This window comes from Sphaerodactylus townsendi, linkage group LG12 (assembly GCF_021028975.2).
Source record: "Sphaerodactylus townsendi isolate TG3544 linkage group LG12, MPM_Stown_v2.3, whole genome shotgun sequence".
NCBI lineage: Eukaryota > Metazoa > Chordata > Lepidosauria > Squamata > Sphaerodactylidae > Sphaerodactylus > Sphaerodactylus townsendi.
This window is the reverse complement of record NC_059436.1, coordinates 17,515,231-17,532,707: the sequence shown is the minus strand read 5'-3', so window position 1 is coordinate 17,532,707 and position 17,477 is coordinate 17,515,231. Positions and strand designations below refer to the sequence as shown.

The 17,477-nt window shown below is 46.8% G+C and overlaps 1 protein-coding gene across 1 annotated transcript in view; it reads right to left on the bottom strand.

The window, feature by feature from the left end:
* Positions 1–2,102: 2,102 nt before the first annotated feature.
* The window catches only part of JAM3 (junctional adhesion molecule 3), a 38,512-nt gene continuing 23,137 nt past the window's right edge, over positions 2,103–17,477 (bottom strand). Inside the window, exons 2-9 of the mRNA XM_048512803.1 lie at positions 15,555–15,620; positions 13,577–13,690; positions 12,672–12,824; positions 11,837–12,039; positions 10,199–10,298; positions 9,481–9,610; positions 6,265–6,319; positions 2,103–4,288 (exon numbers count right to left, since the gene is read on the bottom strand). Of these exons, the coding sequence (XP_048368760.1) occupies positions 4,253–4,288; positions 6,265–6,319; positions 9,481–9,610; positions 10,199–10,298; positions 11,837–12,039; positions 12,672–12,824; positions 13,577–13,690; positions 15,555–15,620 (857 nt within the window). The 3' untranslated portion in view covers positions 2,103–4,252. The remainder of the gene's footprint in view (positions 4,289–6,264; positions 6,320–9,480; positions 9,611–10,198; positions 10,299–11,836; positions 12,040–12,671; positions 12,825–13,576; positions 13,691–15,554; positions 15,621–17,477) is intronic.

The following is a 17,477-nucleotide window of genomic DNA, read 5'->3' as shown; positions in this document are numbered from 1 at the left end:
CAGAACATGCTTTCACAGTCCAGCAATCTGAAACAGTAATCAGAAATGCCAGGCCGTGCACCCTGGTTTGAATGAAGATAAGGCAGACTGCGTGGCAGTCTTCTAAAGCCGGCTGCCAACCCACATTTCAGGTTCCCTTTATTCCTACGTTAAACCATGCTACACTTAGCACTGGTAACTTTGCAAAGGGCCAGACATCAAGGCAGAGAATCCCACCTGGGCCCACCCATGCTGAAATTTAAGCCATGACAATTACGCCAGGATACAGTTGTAGCACAGACAGCGCTGTCCTCTGTACGGATATGTAGTTCTTGTTCTGTGAGCCTGCTTTCCGGCACTCTGCAAGGCAGCACAGAACAGGAGACTGACCAAGCCAAGGCAGAAAAAGGAAAGCCGTTCTTGAAGGCAATCCCATTCTATAATCGATGGGGAAAGTACTTTGGCAGTGGGCAACAAGGTCTGCTTTGGTTGAATGCCTCTTAGAGGTAGCCACAGTTGAAGGAAAACAGGAGGGTAGCAGGGGAACCCCTGGGTATTTCTTCCCCCTGAGTGAGAAGTCAAACAAGACGGCTCTCGGGCCTTCTTTCCACCGAGTAACGCAGAGCACCAACAACATCTCCTCCAAGGCCCTGGTGAGGGCAGGGAGAAAAAAGAAACACATAACAGTGTGCTGAATTCTCCAAGGCAGATTAATACTGAAAACAGACAAACTGAGAGTCCAAACTCAATAATGCAACCAAAAACACTGTTTGCATCCCAAAGTTAAGACCGTTAAGAGCATAGCTGGGAAACATCATAAGGGAAAAGTACGTCATGTCTTTAAAGGATAAGTGCGTTCTTTTGCTTTCCAGCACAGCGCTGAATTCTGCTTGCAACACGGTGTAAAATGTTTCCCAGTGGCCTGAGCTGCCTCTAACCAGAAGAAACGGGCAGTTTTGTTTTTTTTAAGAAAATGCACTCTACATCAGCTGCTTTTCATTTTCCAGGCTGCAATGGGAGTTTCTCAGAGCTAGAACTGGAAGACTTACGAGGAGGTGAAGGTCAAAGAAACATTAGACTTGCTAAAACCCAGAGCTTTGTAATGGAACAAAATCCATCGGCCAAGATCCTAATGACTATTTTAGGGCACATCCAAGGGATTAGAGCAATTTTAAGAGCACCAAAGGGCTCGTATGTATTCCACAGGGTTTTTTACTTGCTTTTCCCATTTTTTAAAAAAATTAATTTGTTACAATAATTATATCCCCCCTTTCCTTTTGGCTCAAAGCTGCAGCACCAACTAGTTTCAGAGGTTAGGCATGCTGGTCTGCAGCAGAACAGTTAAGACTCCTGTCTAGTAGCACCTACAAGATGGGGGGGGGGGGCTTAGCTTTTGAGAGTCAAATCTCCTTTATCGGATACAAGTCGGAATAGAGATCTGCCCCTAAGCATTTCACCTCTGCCCAATCCAATCCAAAAACCTTTATTAGGCATAAAACCAGAAGTACCATACATTCCAAGTACAATAACAGGATCATTGTTACTCATCTCTGCCCTAATGAGGCAGTTTACAATGGGCATGATGGAACCCTTCCATGTAGCCCAAGTCCCTTCTTTTTAACATCCCTCCCACCTTCTGACTGGAATATAATGATTCAGAGATCTTCATTTCAGCTTGTATCTGATGAAGGGAACTGTGACTCTCTAGACCCCAACCTTCTTGGTCTTTAAGGTGCTACTGGATCTAAATCTTGCTGTAGCACAAACTGCGCTTGACAGAGGAAGAACTGTGTCTGAGAAACACTTTTACCGTTAATAATTGTGCAGCTCTTTCAATCCTGGCCTGCGCCATTTTGCAGAAAGGGGGGGGGGGAGGCCCTCTCCAATATCTGTTTCTTTGATCAAGGAGAAAATAGGGATGGAATAGAGGGCCTTTCCCCACTCCCTTCCATCCCCCCTATGCCGCGTGCTGCTCTCAGCGTGCGGCATCCCAGGCGCGCGCCCAGGCGTCCCCACGACCCCGCGCTCTGTGCGGGGTCGTCAAAAGGCGCCATTCAGAAGAGCGCCTGGGATGCCGCGCGCTGAGGGGGCGCGACAGCGGCAGCGTCGGGGCGGCTGCGCTGTGGCCGCCCCTGCCGTGGGGAGGGAGGAGGAACCCCGCGCTACTCTCCTCAAGTAGCGCGGGGCTTACGGTAAGTGGGGAAAGGCCCTAAGATTCCCTCGCTTGTTCAGATTTGTGTGTTTGTGCTGTTTGCAACAATACTGATATGGTTTGAAATGGCACAGGAACTCCTGCCTGGCATTTAAAAAAATAATAAAACTCACACGCATTAAGTCACACCTGTAAAAAAAAAATAGCTACATAATTACCGAACACTGTTTGACCTACCAACCTATTTACATTTTAAATAGAAATGTTAACCACTTTAAGTAATCAAAATAGATCTTTGCAAAAATTTCAGAAGGTGGAATTCTACAAAAGGAACGGGAGCGATAGAAAAAGCTTAGCTTTTTGTCTTGGTAGCATGTTGGAATTTTACCACCACCACCCCGCCCCTGTCCAGAAAGGGGTTTCGGTGTCATCTTTCCTGGGGAGGGAGGGGGAATCTGAATTATAAGAGAGACAAAGGGATGCCCAGTGGGCAAGATGGTTCAACGCAGGCTGCAGACAGAGATTTTGAAGTAAAGTGGGGAAGAAAAGCTATTGCCTTCTGGAGACTGGAAAGTGAAGGAAACATTGCAGTGGTGTTGATTAAGAAATACACAGCAGGGGGGGGGGCTGCATAGCTTGGTCCCACTCTGGAGAAAGTTGCTTAGAATAATCAAACCCAGATCTGAGAGTGCTGGAAGACAAGCAGGGCATGGCAGCTGTCCAGGAAGAGCGGACAAGGCGTGGGGTGCGACCCGGCCCCCCACAGACGGCAGATCCTTGTATCTTTTGAGGAGGAGGAGAAGCACTTGCTGGAAAATTTTCATTCGAATTGCCAGCCAAGCTGACCACCCAATCCTATTACCTGATTTCACAGGCTGGGTGAGAATAGGCCCTTATGCTGGCAAAACCCCAAAGTCAAATTCTGATGGTTTACCTGGACTTAAACTGAACCACTTCTGACTTGGGAAGGCCTCACCTGACCGGATGCTCCTCCATACAACCAACTCCTTGCATGTGGGAAAACCAGCTGGTCATGGAAAAGAGGATTCTAACCCTTCTGGTTAGATTTCTAAACCCAGGGAATTTCCCTGTGTGCATGGAGGAGGCTTCGACCATGCTAGGTGGAGTGGTACACCCATCGTTCTGCTGTCTGCCCTGCAGCTTGCAAAGATACGGGGCAAGACCTCAGTGGGCCTGGGACCCTTTCCCCAGGGATGTCTGTTGCCAGCCCCCTAACTACTGGGCCACAGGAAGCTCTGTGAGGGAAGGCGCTGGTGTTTCTTCATGGCACTCTGGGTAAGAACTGAGCTGTCGGATAATGTCACGGCATCCCTGCCGTTGTAAGGTGTTGATTGGCGCTTTTCTTGCACGGCTGTTGGAAAGCGGCACCCTTTTGGTGGGAGGCGATGCTGTTGGCGGGGGCATTTTGCGGGAGCTGTCTGAGTGGCCAAATAGCTTCTTCTTCTTTTTTCTTCCCTTTCCCTACACACTGGTATTACTGTGCTTTTAATATGGTTGGGGGGGGGGGGCGCAGAGGATCCTAACAGATTCTGCCAGTGGTGAAGTCCATCATACCCATGGCCTTCTGAATTAGATCCCAACACTGGGCTGGCAGTGGGAGTTTTCTCCTCGTTCTACAGCTATTGTGTACACCTTAAAAAAAATAAAAGCAAAACCAGATACTCATTTGAAGATCAATTTGTCCCTCGTCAAACTGAGATACCTCAACAGTTTGTAACCCTGTGACCAAAGGTAGCCCTGGCAACTTCCCTCAGGGTTGTAAAAGCGTGGATCCAGAAAGGGGAGGCGGATACTTCGAAGCCATCTTTCTCTCCAGCCAAAGTTTCCAATGCATCTGCTTGGCCAAAGTGATCCGTGGGTTACCTTCTGGGAAGAAAGAAATCGCTTTGGTTGTTAAAAATCACGGCTTGGCTTTGGCAGGAGAAAAAAAAGTAAAATCAGGTTTGCACACAGGTGCACATATGGTCTGGGCTCGCTCTCGCTAAAGGCCGCTGGCCACGCAATGTTTGTTATCTGCTCTTGCTGAAAGAGTTCCAGATGGAGGTATTTTATTTCCACGCTCCATTCTTGCTGGTGGGCAAAATCCAATTTCTCGGCATTTCATATAACAAATGAGGACTTGTGTCTGAAGTCACCCTGGAGTGAAGAAGCAGAAATGGCAGTAAGGAGGATGTATTTATTTATTAAAAAGCGTTCTCTAGATACCCCCAACTTAAAATGAACACTTGGAGGGGACTGTATTTGGTTCCCTCCTCCCCTGTAGCTTCCTCCTTGACTCTTAAAAAAAAAAGGAGAACCAAAAGAGTTTGTAAAAGTGAACACAGGAAGCTGCCTCATACTGAATAAAACCCTTGGTCTATCAAAGTATTGCCTACTCCAGAGGTCTTCAAACTATGGCCCTCCAGATGTTCAGGAACTACAATTCCCATCAGCCTCTGCCAGCATGGCCAAGTAGCAGGGCTGATGGGAAGTGCTGGATTCCCTGAGCTATCTGAGACAAATTAACTAACTGACAGCATCTCTCGAGTGGAGATCTGCCATATTTCCTACCACCAATCAATCAATCAATCAATCAATCAATCAATCAATCAATCAATCAATCAATCAATCAATCAATCAATCAATCAATCAATCAATCAATCAATCAATTTTATTATGGTCAGAGATCAGCATAAAATAAATAACATACTTACTGGGGTGCTGTGTGGTTTCCGGGCTGTATGGCCGTGTTCTAGCAGCATTCTCTCCTGATGTTTTGCCTACATCTGTGGCTGGCATCTTCAGAGGATCAGATCCTCTGAAGATGCCAGCCACACAGAAAGCGTCAGGGAAAAGAATGCTAGAACAGAATTATACAGCCTGGAAACCACAACTGTATCAATGATTCGATAGTGAAAGCCTTCGACAATACATTGAACATACTTACTATTAATGACCTAATCCAGATGGGGGGGAATTGTCCTGTGGAAGTGGCACAGGGTCATGCTGGCAGATTTGCCGTGCCCAGCACTTACCCCAGGGGAGGGGCAAACACTCAGGTGGGCGGCCACTGCACCCCACCAGGATGCCCAGACATAGCACTGAGAACCATTTCCACACTCCCATGCTTCCACCAGCCCTGGCAGCATGATGAGGGGCGTTCCTGGGGGTGGAGCTGACTTCAGTTGGCTTCCCCCCAGGTTTGCAAGGAAGTGGCATAAGTCCATTGAGCCCTATGGGGGGCTTTCCAGTAGTGGGAAGGTTTTTTGGGTTTTCCTCCCACCCCATTCCCAGCCACCCAGGGCTCTGGATTGGGCTATCCAAGGATAAAAAGATTTAAAAAGATTGATCTAAGAATCTACTAGCAGAAGAAAACTGAGAATACAAAAAGGGTTGGGAACATAAAGAGGACAAATTAGGAGCATAAATCTTAAAAGGAAACAAGGCACAAGGGAACCATAAAATTGGCAGTCAAAAGACTATAACTATTAGGTCACAGTGCACTCTAATAAGGCAATCTTAGTATTCACTAAGACTGTCTGATAGCACAGACCATCCTGTGATGTACTTCAAGTGCTACAGCACAAAACCTGGCAACGCTGTATATAATATCCAGATTGGTATCTTTAAGTAGCAGGGAAATATAAAATAGTCCTGTGTGACCTGGAAATCTATGCAGCAATGGTGAAATAAAACTAATACATATTTTTTTATAGTATTGACATTGGTAGTGCCGAATCCTTTTAATTGGAGAGGCTGGGGGCTGAACCGGCGACCTTTAGCATGCCAAGCAGATGGTCTACTACAGAGCCATAGCCCCTCCTGAAAGGGCAATCAACAGAGTAAACACAGCCCTAGACCTCACCTTATTAAATCTGAACAATCATGCCTCCTCTTTCAAAACACTGAACCGTGGATATGTGGGCCTCTAAGCTAACTCTTGGTATTTCCCTTTCTTCACTAGCCAGATATCATTCTACCGTCTGGCCATGCCCCTTTCCAACACCCGCCCCTACTTTCAAAGCTGCCTGTTTCAGCTAATTTGGGGCAAACATGTGCACCTAACCCCCCTTCTTATTCATTTATTTTTTCAATGTATCTATCGATCTCCAGCCCTGAAAGGCCCCCCTTACCTCTTCATCTGTGCAGATGTAGTTCACGCCATCTGGCTTGCTTGGTGTCTTATAGCTGGAACAAGGGAAGACAAAATTTACTGGGTGGCAGGGAAAGGTGGCTGTTTGTTATAAGACCGGAATAGTGATCACATCACTCTGTGGTTGCTACTATCAACGGGAGTCCAGCGGCACCTTAACCACTCCTGTTTAGTTATACCACCAATTCTCAAACTTTCCTTGCTGCTGGACTCCCATTTTTTATTCTTCCATCTATCTGGCCTCCAAGAAACTCAGAAAAAAAGGAGATGGCATAGTCCCAGCGGCAGAGAAGAGACCACTTGAGACTGCAGCTAAAAGAGACCTTTTTAAAGGCTCCTCCACCTTTACAGGATTATTTTTGCTGGCAGCCAGATACCAACAGCTGAATTACAGATGGGCTGAGTTTGTCCCCACCTCCTGGCAGGTACTTAAACAACATGGGAGTGAGTTGTGAGGCCTCAGCTCACGTTTTGCAGCCTGAGACCTACCTGAGATGGTTTTGATCAGCCTAGCACCAGTTTCATTTGTTTGTTTTTACTGTTTAACTGTATTATTTGAAAAACTGCAGGGGGGGGGGTCCTGCAAGCCACTTTGGGTCTCTTTGAGGAGAAAAGTAGACAAGTGCCGTAAATAAATAAACAAACAAACAAACAAACAAATAAATCTCCAACTTTCCTGCCTGAGAGTAGAAAATGGCATCTCACAGAGAGAGAAGGTGGGTCTAGGAAGGTGGGTCTAGGAAGGTGGGAAGGTGGGTCTAGCTCACTGAATCATGATCCTGGAGATCAACTTAATGGTCTGAGATCTCCAGGCACTACCTGGAGGTTGGCAGCCCTAATTGTGAGCAATGCAGCATGCGGGATTACGAGGAATAAGACAATGCAGTAAAAGCCAGATGACACTGCAAGTAATTACTGCAAGGGACCACACCGGCCTATTCCCATATGGACTTCCTCCAATACATCAGAAAACATCTGCAGGGAAAAAAACCATTTGAGAAATGGAGGAAGTGTGAATTACACTTCCATTGTTGGCTCTCTGTGCCCAGAAAGTGCTCTGGTGTTACAAACAAATTGGCCTGTCCCAGGGTGCAGGGCTGCCTCTTTATCGCTCTCTTTTTCTCCTTCTGACTAAGGCTGGCAGCTCGGAAACTGGCCACAGTGTGACAACTGGGATGGGGACTTATCTTTCTCTGGCCACCGGTCGGTTGTCTTCCTTTTCCTGGGGTGTCATTTCCTGATGTGGCTAATTTTGAGTTGCCTCCCCTTCCCCCTGTTCCATGTCAGGGTTCAGGCTGCTCAGAGGAAAACAGCAGGGCTCAGTATCATCCCAAATAGCCGGTGGAACGGGATGAAACCCAACATGTGGAAAGGCAGGGTGCCATTTAGGCAAGAGTTTATGTCCTGGCAAGCTCTTGTCACTGAGAAACTCAAACCCAGCATGTGAAGAACCCCACCGAGAAGCGGAGTCTGGAATACAGTGTGTCTGACCACATCAATGTGCGACAAGAACTCTCATGCGAAGGTGAGCACAGATGCAGGGCTGGCATCTCCTGCCTCATTTCACGGGGCCCACCCATTATGCCTTTATACCTCGCCTTTCCCCCCAATGGGGACCCAAGGCAGTTTACACCACTCGCCTCTCCTCCATTTTATCCTCACAACAACCCTGTGAGGTAGCTTCGGTGGAGAGACGGTGACTGTTCAAGGAGCCTCGTTTCTCACAAAGGCTGTTCTAGGTGAGAAATTGGCACCAGTCCTGTGTTTTGTAAAAAAAAGAATGGAATTTTTAAGAGAACACCTGTCCTTCAGAATTGTAAAAGGAGCTGAGAATAAGTTGAGCACTGACTTCAGACCACAAAAAAGCGGCTAGTAAGTCTGGCAGGGATGGGGATCCTTCCCTGTTTCCCTCCATCTGAACTGAAGACAGTGGAGCCTTGCTTCTGTCTATCTATATCCGTCTTCTTTTCACATACACCCTTCCTTCCAGACATTCAGTGCACCATGCATAGCCTTCCTTTCCCCCTTTGAACCTTCACAACGCCCTTGTCAGGTAGGCTAAGAGCAAAGGACTGGCCCAAGGTCTTCTGGTGACTATCAGCACCATGTTGGCTGAGATAAGGTCTTCTTTGTAATTGATTCTGATAACCTCTAAGCCTCTTTACTGTCTGACTTCCTGGGTTGAACAATATTTGTAGAGTTGTCATTTTAGGTAATTAATTAACATTTGTTCTGCTTCTGTAAGCTTATGGCATGAAATAAAGATTGACAGACAGACTGACTCTGGGTGACAACCGCTTGAAATGCCCCCTTGTTAGGATTTTGACTGTACAAAATTTATCTGCCATTTCGTTTTAAACGTCCCATCACTTGGCTTGCCAGCTCCTTGATTTAACTAAATGTGGAATTTGTCAGGAAAATTCCCTTCTCATTATGTCAACCAAGGTCATCATAGTCAGTGAAATACTCTAGCCTAAATTAGCTGGTCAAATGACTGGAAATAAACAGAACAGAATTTAGACTAAGGTCTAATCCAGTCTTAAATTAGTATATAGATTAGACAGAGGGAGCTTTGTCTCTCGTACCCGGAAAATCTGGTCGGTTTCTAAGGCACGTGTAGACTCAAATCTAGATTACATCAGTCATGTGTGTTCAGCTCTGGGCACCACAATTCAAGAAGGATATTGAGAAGCTGGAACGGGTCCAGAGGAGGGCAACCAAAATGGTAAAAGGTCTGGAATCCATGCCCTTCAAGGAGAAACTTAGGATGCTGGGGATGTTTAGTTTGGTGAAGAGAAGGTGAAGAGGTGACATGATATCCATGTTTAGATATCTGAAGGGATGTCATGTTGGTGAGGGAGTAAGCTTGTTTTCTGCTGCTCCAGAGACTAGGACCAGGAGTAATGGGTTCACGGTGAAGGAAAAGAGATTCACCTAAACATCAGGAAAAACTTCCATATAGTAATGCCTGTTTGAGAGTGGAATGTACTACCTCGGAGTGTGATGGAGTCGCCTTCTTTGGAAGTTTTTAAAGAGAGGCTGGATGGCCATCTGTCAGGAGTGCTTTGATTGTGTGTTCCTGCATTGCACGGAGTTGGACGATGGCCCTCGAGGTCTTTTCCAACTCTATGATTCTATAATTCCCACCTTGCCTGGATAGATTCCCAAAGGCGATATCTGCCAATGCAGCAGTTACCTGTTCCCATTCTGTTTGTTGTTTACGAAGAACCCTTTCCTGTAGGCACAGCAGATTCCCACGGTGGTCAACAACAAGACCGCAAGGACCACCAAGACACCTCCAATGATTCCGGCAATGTTCAGGTCATCTAGAGGAACAAAGACGGGATCAACATCTGGACCCTGCAGGACGCAAAGCCGGTCCTCCCAGCTTCACAACCCCATCCACAAACCAGAACTCTGAATGTAGTCTGTGACTCTGCAACCAAGTGCAAGAGATTCAGGCTCAGTGGTGGCCCACGGAGGATTTCCCCAAAAGCACCACCTAGAACTTTGCTCCCCTTTTTAATCAGACTTTCTGTCAAGTTAGAAGTGGCCACTGCAGCTGGTCACATGAAATGACACCGCCAACAACGGTCCTTGCCAGGATTTTGCAATGATGTCTAAACTAAGGATCTTGCTCGATAAAAGATCTAACCATGAATTTCAACATAAATGGAATTTCAAGAACAATGAAATGAAAGGTGAACAGTAGAAAGGCATTATGTATGTGTGTTTGTGTGTGCTAGTTTTCTATGCACAAAGATTTTACCATGTTTAAGGGATTAAAAATTGATTGTGCCTGATGCCTATGAATCAGAAGGGGTACAGCTGGAAATTAGGAATTATCAACAGAGGGACAATATATTTTTCACTTTGGAGAAAACCCCTGTCCGGTGTGCAGCCAAGCCACTTACAGACTTCCATCTGCTGTTCTTCACACTTGGCAGAGCCCACGTTGTTGGTCGCTATGCAGTAGTAACGGCCCGTGTCTCCTTTGTGTACCTCTGTGAAGATCTGTGTGAACAGTAATATCAAAAGTTTGTGTTTCTCTTAAGCATTGCATGTGTCTAGTATCAAGAGAGGGATTTACTGCTACAGAATAAGGGAGACCAAACAACCCCTCTCAACAAAGAACAAGAAGAAAAGTTCTCTCCTGTAAGGAGACTCAAGGCAGCTTGCAAACTCTTTCCTTTCCCCCCAACAGACACCTTGTGAGGTTGATGCGGCTGAGAAAGTTCCTAAGAACTGTGACAAGCCCAAGGTCACCCAGGAGGAATGCAGGAGTGGAGAAACAAATCTGGTTCACCAGATAAAAGTCTGCTACCCATGTAGAGGAGTAGGGAATCAAACCTGGTACTCTCAAAGGCATGAACCCACTACACTATGCTGGCTTTCTACATGCACAGTTTTCAAACATGCCGTTTCATCCTCTGAAGTAGAACAGTCCCAAGAGGGCTGAAGCAAACAGCTTTTCTGAGTGTGTAAATGGGTGTCAGACCTACTAGAGGGAGAAGATTTTCTTTAAAAATCCTGATTCGGAATGCAAAGTACATTCCTCTGGTGAGTCATCACAGTAACCATTAATTCCTATAAATAATGAAGGCACAAGTCCACAGAGGAGCCAGTAACTAATTTTCTGTTGGCAGACAACCCGCCTGGAAAACTCTTTCTCCAAAAAGTTGGCAGAGATGACAGCCAGTGAAGAGCTTGTCAAGTACTACTAAAGGGGCATATTTGATGGGGGCAAAGTTCGAGACCATGTTCCTTATTCCTCTCTCATCTTGTGCAGAGGGGTATCAAATTAATCACTAGGGTGGAGAGAATGAATGGAGGAGGAGGGATTCTCTCTCCTCCCAGCCATCAAAACGGCAACTGATGGGCCGAAGATTCAGGTCAAATGGGTTGTTCGCTCTACTAAATTTATTTAATGGAATTCAAGGCAACTTAGTAGAGCAATCCTGGGCAGAACCAGAATGGACTGTCTTTGCACAAGGCCGCTCTGTTAGGCATCTTAAATTGTCATACAGAGAGCCAGCATGGTGTAGTGGTTAAGAGCAACGGACTCCAATTTGGAGAACCGGAATTGTTTCTCTGCTCCTCCACATGAAGCCTGCTGGGTGACCTTGGGCCGGTCACAGTTCTCTCCAAACTCTCTCAGCCCCACCTGTCTCACAAGGTGTCCATTGTGGAGAGAGGAAAAGAAGGAGTTTGTAAGCCGCCCCGAGTCTCCATAAAAGAAAGGCAAAGAATAAATCCAAACTCTTCTTCACTGCTTCATCCTAAGCAGTTAGAGTCTTCTAAGCCCACTGACTTCCATGCATGCCAATTAATGCATTCTGCTTAAAATTATACTCTTACAGTTCAATCCTATGCGAGTGACTCCAATCTAGATCAATTGAAATGAATGGGCTTTAGAGCAGTGTAACCTTCCTTAGGACCTACATTGTTGGTAACTAATTGTGCGCAGGAGAGACGGAGGAGATCTAATACCAAACTGCTCAAAGGCTGGACCATCCACCCATCTGCTCTCTCCTTTCCCTACTAAGACTTACCAGAGTACCTGTTTTTGAGTTCACACTGAAAGAAGAGTTCTGGAACTTGGGGTTAGATCTGGAGTCGGACGGCAAAGAGTCGGCGTTGCGGTACCAGCTGTAAGTCGGTTCTGGGAAGCCTTCCTTCTCCTGGCAGTGGAGGGTGGCAGATTTGCCCACAGGCACAGACGGGGGCACTCGGCACTTGGGAGCCACTGGTTTCACTGTAGGGGAAGCATGTCAGTCAGACTCCTTTGGCATCCCTTACAGGAGGCTCCTCAGGTTTTTTGAACCTATGGGTATGTTTACAATTCAGACATGGCAAGATGGGCACAGAAGCAAAATGGCCGCCACCGGAGGCAGAGCAAGCCACAAAAAGATTGCCGCAGCTTCACTTCAGTATGTATGTGTCGGGAGGGGGGTTGCCTCAGCTGACTTGCGGGCCTGATAAGCCACCCCACACCGTTGTGGGTTCACTTGTCTATGCTCACCGGTCCAGGCACAAACACACACACACCAGTGCTGTTCTGGGGCCATCTGTGACAGCCACCCCACACAAGGTCTGGCTCAACCAAATCACATTTATCTCATAACTGACCCTCATAACAAATGAGTTCGTCACCCCTTTCTTAGAGGTTTTGTTTGCTTGGGAAGTAAGGATTTCAAGTATCAGGGCTGGAAGAGACCACTGCCTGAGACACTCAACCCATTGCCAGAAAGGCCATTAGGTGAATGGGCTCAAGAGTCTGACCTCATGTTTCCATCAATCATCAGCTTCTCACGGGCCAAGAACACACTGGAGAAGGAAGCAAGGCATGGTCATGTTTGTACATTGTAAGGATGTCTGGGAATATACCATGAACGGTCAGGTTGACATTGATCTCCGCTCCAATATTTACATCGTCGGGGGCCACCACCTCACACCGGTAAATGCCTTTATCAGCACGGGTCACATTGTGAATGACAAGCGACGTCCTGCCCTGAAGCTGTGCCCGGTTCCCCCAGTCTCCTAAGGAAAGAAAGAAGGGATATGTGGATGGTTCAATCTGCATGTGCCCTGCCTACTCACCGGAAGACCTGCTCAGCCCTCCTAGATTCTACTGTCAACATTACTCGAGAAAGGGTACAAAACTAAAAGGTGCCCAGTTATCAGTGGCAGCTAAAAAACAAGTCCACTTTCTGTTTTGATGAACAAGGCAGGAAGCTGATTTCTGCTCCTCCTCTATTAGCTGCTGTGTACTAGACCTGGCCACTTCCTCCCTGTTTCACTTGTCAGTAGTTTTTGACATGCTGTTCCATCGGGTTGCCATGAGTCAAAAGTGACTTCATGGTACTTAAGATACACAGATTTTTTTTTTCCTACAGTCACACACCCCTGAACACGCCCGATCTTGTCTGATCTCAGAAGCTAAGCAAGGTTGTCCCTGGTTAGTACTTGGAATGGGAAACCACCAAGGAAGTCCAGGATTGCTACACAGAGGCAGTAAGGGCAAACCACCTCAGTTCAGCCTATGAAGTCACCCTAAGTCAACCCTATGAAGTCGCCCTAAGCCAGCTGCGACTTGACAACCCATTCCACCACTAATAGATTGCTTTAGAGATAATGTTATGCTTTTAATACGTTTTGAGGCTTCAGATTGATTGCTGCTCTGCTGACAGGAGGCATATCCATCCTCCAACACAAAGAAAATTAAATAACGTAGCGTTTGTTCCCCCCAGTCAGATCTTCGACCCCAAAAAGAAAGACAAAAAGTTTCCTACCTTGCATCTTATTATCGTAATAGACATAGGTAGTGTCCTTGCCTACGATTTTCTTCCACTCAATCCTGGGGCTGGGGGTCTTGGTGGAGGAAATGATGCAGGAAAGGTCAGCACCTGTAGCAATAACAAACACCAAAAAACCCATGTTGCAAATGGAAAAGGGTGCCCTGATGTTGATTCAGCTTTGCCGGGTCCAGGAGGGAAGGGAGGGAGGGAGGTGGCAGGGAGGCATTCCCAAATAACACACAAACACATTCAGCCTTTTTTTGTGGTAGTGAAAAAGGTCACTGCTAGTTTGTTGAATTACAGGTTAACAGGAGCAGTGGTGCAGCATAGGTGACGGATCCTGGCCTTGGCCAGCACACAATTTCCACCAGCCCGAATGTTTGGCAGAAGCCAAATGGATACTGGCTGCTAAATGGATCTCCTCCCACTGGCTTGGGGTGCAGGCCACCCGGTAGCCCCCTCCTGGGCTCCAGGCCACCCGGTAGCCCCCTCCTGGGCTCCCAGTCATAAGGCCTGTCCCACCCCCAAGGCCTTTTGAGGGGTCCCTCTGCTAATGGGAAGGCAGGCTCCCACAAAGACTCCCACTCCCCTTCTCCAATGCGTAACCCACCAAGCTGTGATGAAGAATAATGTGAACAAAACCTGGTTAGCAAATTATGCAATAAAGGGAAGGTGGGTGGAAAAGGCTTCCCGGGGCAGGAGCCAAAGAGGCCAAGTACACGGCTTGGATGGCAGTTTATGGCCCATGACTCTGCCCCCAGCCCATCTCTCATCCCAATGCCACTGCGCCGGCTGGCCTCTAATGATGCTGCTCTAAGGGGGTCATGTGGCCCGTGCCTCTGCCTCCCCCTATTTTCTCGAGCAGCAGTGCAGGGTAAGTCCCACCCCCTGCTTTCTGGCAGTGTGACAGGGAGGAAAGTTGCCTTCCATCCACCTTGCAAACAAAAAGGAGTTCTACAGAAGCTGATGGAAGGACGAGGAGGGATCAGAGTGAGAAGAAATACCCAGAACCACGTGTCAACATTGCCTGGTTCATCACAAGGGTTCCCTGCAAGCCCAACGTAGGTGCATGAGGAAGGCAGAGCTGTTCAAGCAAATTGTAGCAGTTACACAAATCACTGGATCACTGCAGTTCTTCAAGGTGACAGTGGGATACAGTTGCCAGGTCTAGATTACCAGCTGTTGTCATTTTAGGGGTGAGGCTAGAGGAAAGTGGAGGTTGAAGAGAAGCCATTTTCTCCAGGTGTACTGATCTCTGTTGCCTGAAAACAGCAGAAGATCTCCAGGCTCCACCTGGAGCTTGGCAAGCCCAAGGCAGAGAGGACTCTGCAGCTGTCATACCCGGAGGGAACATGGAGTGGGTATGACAAGAATCCCATCAGCCATCTGGCTTGGGAGGATTATTTTAGAAATAATTATAAAGGTCTGCAATAGTTCATTGATAGATTAACTCAAAAAATGTTCATGTTTTATTTCGTTGTCTTTAATATTTATGTGTTTTCAATCCTTTTAATGGTCTGGAAAATTTTGATGTTTGTCACCATAAGGACTCCAAATTGCGTGGCAAGGGGCCTAAAGGGTTTCAAAACAAAACAAATGCTTAAGTTGGCAAGCGCTAGGTCTGAAGAAGCATTTCCTCCCATGTGCGAGAGAACGAGGTCATCCCCAGCATACACAAAACACGCTTTAAAAAAAAGAACCACAATGTTTCTTATATGTGCTTTTACACACATTTCATTAAAAGATCATCAGTCAATTACATGACAATCTCATGCAATTAATTTTGATTTTTGTGCAGAAATACTGCTGAAAACACTGTTCCTATTCCAAAGAAACAGTTCACCTTCCAGTTAAAACTCAAGAGGCCAAAGAATAGCCCTTGCCGGATCCCAGATCCCATCTTTGAAGCTACACAGACCAAGTCTGGAAAAGATCTCCCTCTCCACCCACCCTCTTTCCGTCCATCACTTACGCTGAAATTCCTGCACCACAGGTTGTGTGTTGACAGATGTCAGCTCAACAGCCAAGACTCTGCAGCCTGTGAAAATAAACAAGCGGCAGGTAAGAAACAGCAGGACTGCAAAGGCCCTGCTTGTCCGGAAGCAAGGCTCAGAATCAGACAATCACAGAGTTGGAAGAGGCCACAAGGGCCATCCACTCCAACCCCCTGCCATGCAGGAACACACAATCAAGGCACTCCTGACAGATGTTCATCCAGCCTCCGCTTAAAGACCTCCAAAGAAGGAAACTCCACTCACATACACACCCAGGCAGTGAAAAAGTTCAGCTGGCCTCAACATTTGAATTTTCATAAACTTGTACCCTGATTTAATCATTGCTGGGCAAAATGGTCAAAGCGGTTACTTAGAAGGATGTGTTTTTCTTTACATTGTTGTTCAGAATATGGTTAAATAGAAGCGTGATAGAAGATGTGTTTTGATAGTGTTGTCAACTGGTTCAGGAAATTTCTGGAGATTGGGGGCGGGGTGCCCGGGAAGGAGGAACAGGTTGGGATGGGGAGGAGTAGAATGGCCAGAGTCCACAATCGGTGAAGCTGCCATTTTCTCCTGGGGAATTGATCTCTGTAGTTTGGAGACCAGTTATAATTCCAGGAGAACCCCTAGGCCCACCTGAAGGCCAGTCAACCCTATGATGTATGAATGCAGACATTCTGGTTTACTCCTGGTTCGGTGCCCAGCGCCATCCACACATGCTCCCTACCGCAGAGATAACTGGCCAGAACTAAGGCAAACCCATTTGGAGATCATTGTCGTTTCAGACATTATCCGTAGCTGAAAGTAACCGTGGCTTCCCGTTAGGTCTGAACAAAACCTGTACCAGTCAAAATGTCCGATATTCAGTTTTGCTTTTCACACGGTAGCACCCGTTTAACCCCTGCGCCCAGTTTCAAGGGAAATGATGCAATTTCCTGAGGGACCTTGATTTATTTCTCAAAATGTTATTAGGAATCACGGCAAACGCTCTCCAGATATACTCTCCCCATGAAAGTGTCCTGGAGTCTCTGATCACTGCATTCAGACATGTATGCTACTGAACTCCCATTTGCCCCACACAACTGAACTCTGAGACAGCATCAAAGGATCTAGAACAAGAGATTGCCCCTGCCCCTGCTATAGCTGCCTGTTCAGTATCCGTAGTTTCCAACTCCAGGTTGAGAAAGTGGTTGAGATTTGGGGGTGGAGTCTGTGGAGGGGGAAATATGGGGGGTGGAGGGACTTCAGCAAAGAATAACACCATAGAAGTTACACCCCTCTCCAGAAAGCCATTTTTTGCATAAGAAGTGATCCCTTTAGCCTGCAGTTCTGTTGTAGCTCCAGGAGATCACAAGCCACCACCTAGACTTGTTCGCTTGACGTTTGTCTTCAGGCAGGTTCTTGAATAAAGCAAGTCTTCCCAATGACGATTGGGGTATTGACTGTATAGCATTATCTTCTATCTATACACTACCCACTAATGAGTCCAAACCCATCAGGCTCCGCCCCCTGACCATTTCAGGCCAGATCACAGCTCTGTGGCCGACCGGTAATTTTTATAATCACAATTTGGCAGCCCTACAAGTCCAACACTGCTTTCCAGGCCAATCTCCAAAAGATAAGTGCCATTTTAAAGATCAGCAAAAGATAAGTGCGGTTTCGTGGCAACTAATGAAGTGCCACGAAAATCAGGGATGATGTAAGGCAGGCTAAGTGGCCCTGAAGATACCAGGCATCAAAACCCAGAGCAGGGCCCACCAGAAGCTGGAGATGATGGACCTTTTCCCTTTCATTCTCCTTGAATCAGCAAGGAGAACCAGCGTCTTCTTTTTTTAAAATTATTATTATCCTGGCTTTTGGTCCCATTCAGAGTTGAAGACATCTTGCTAATCCCAGAGAAA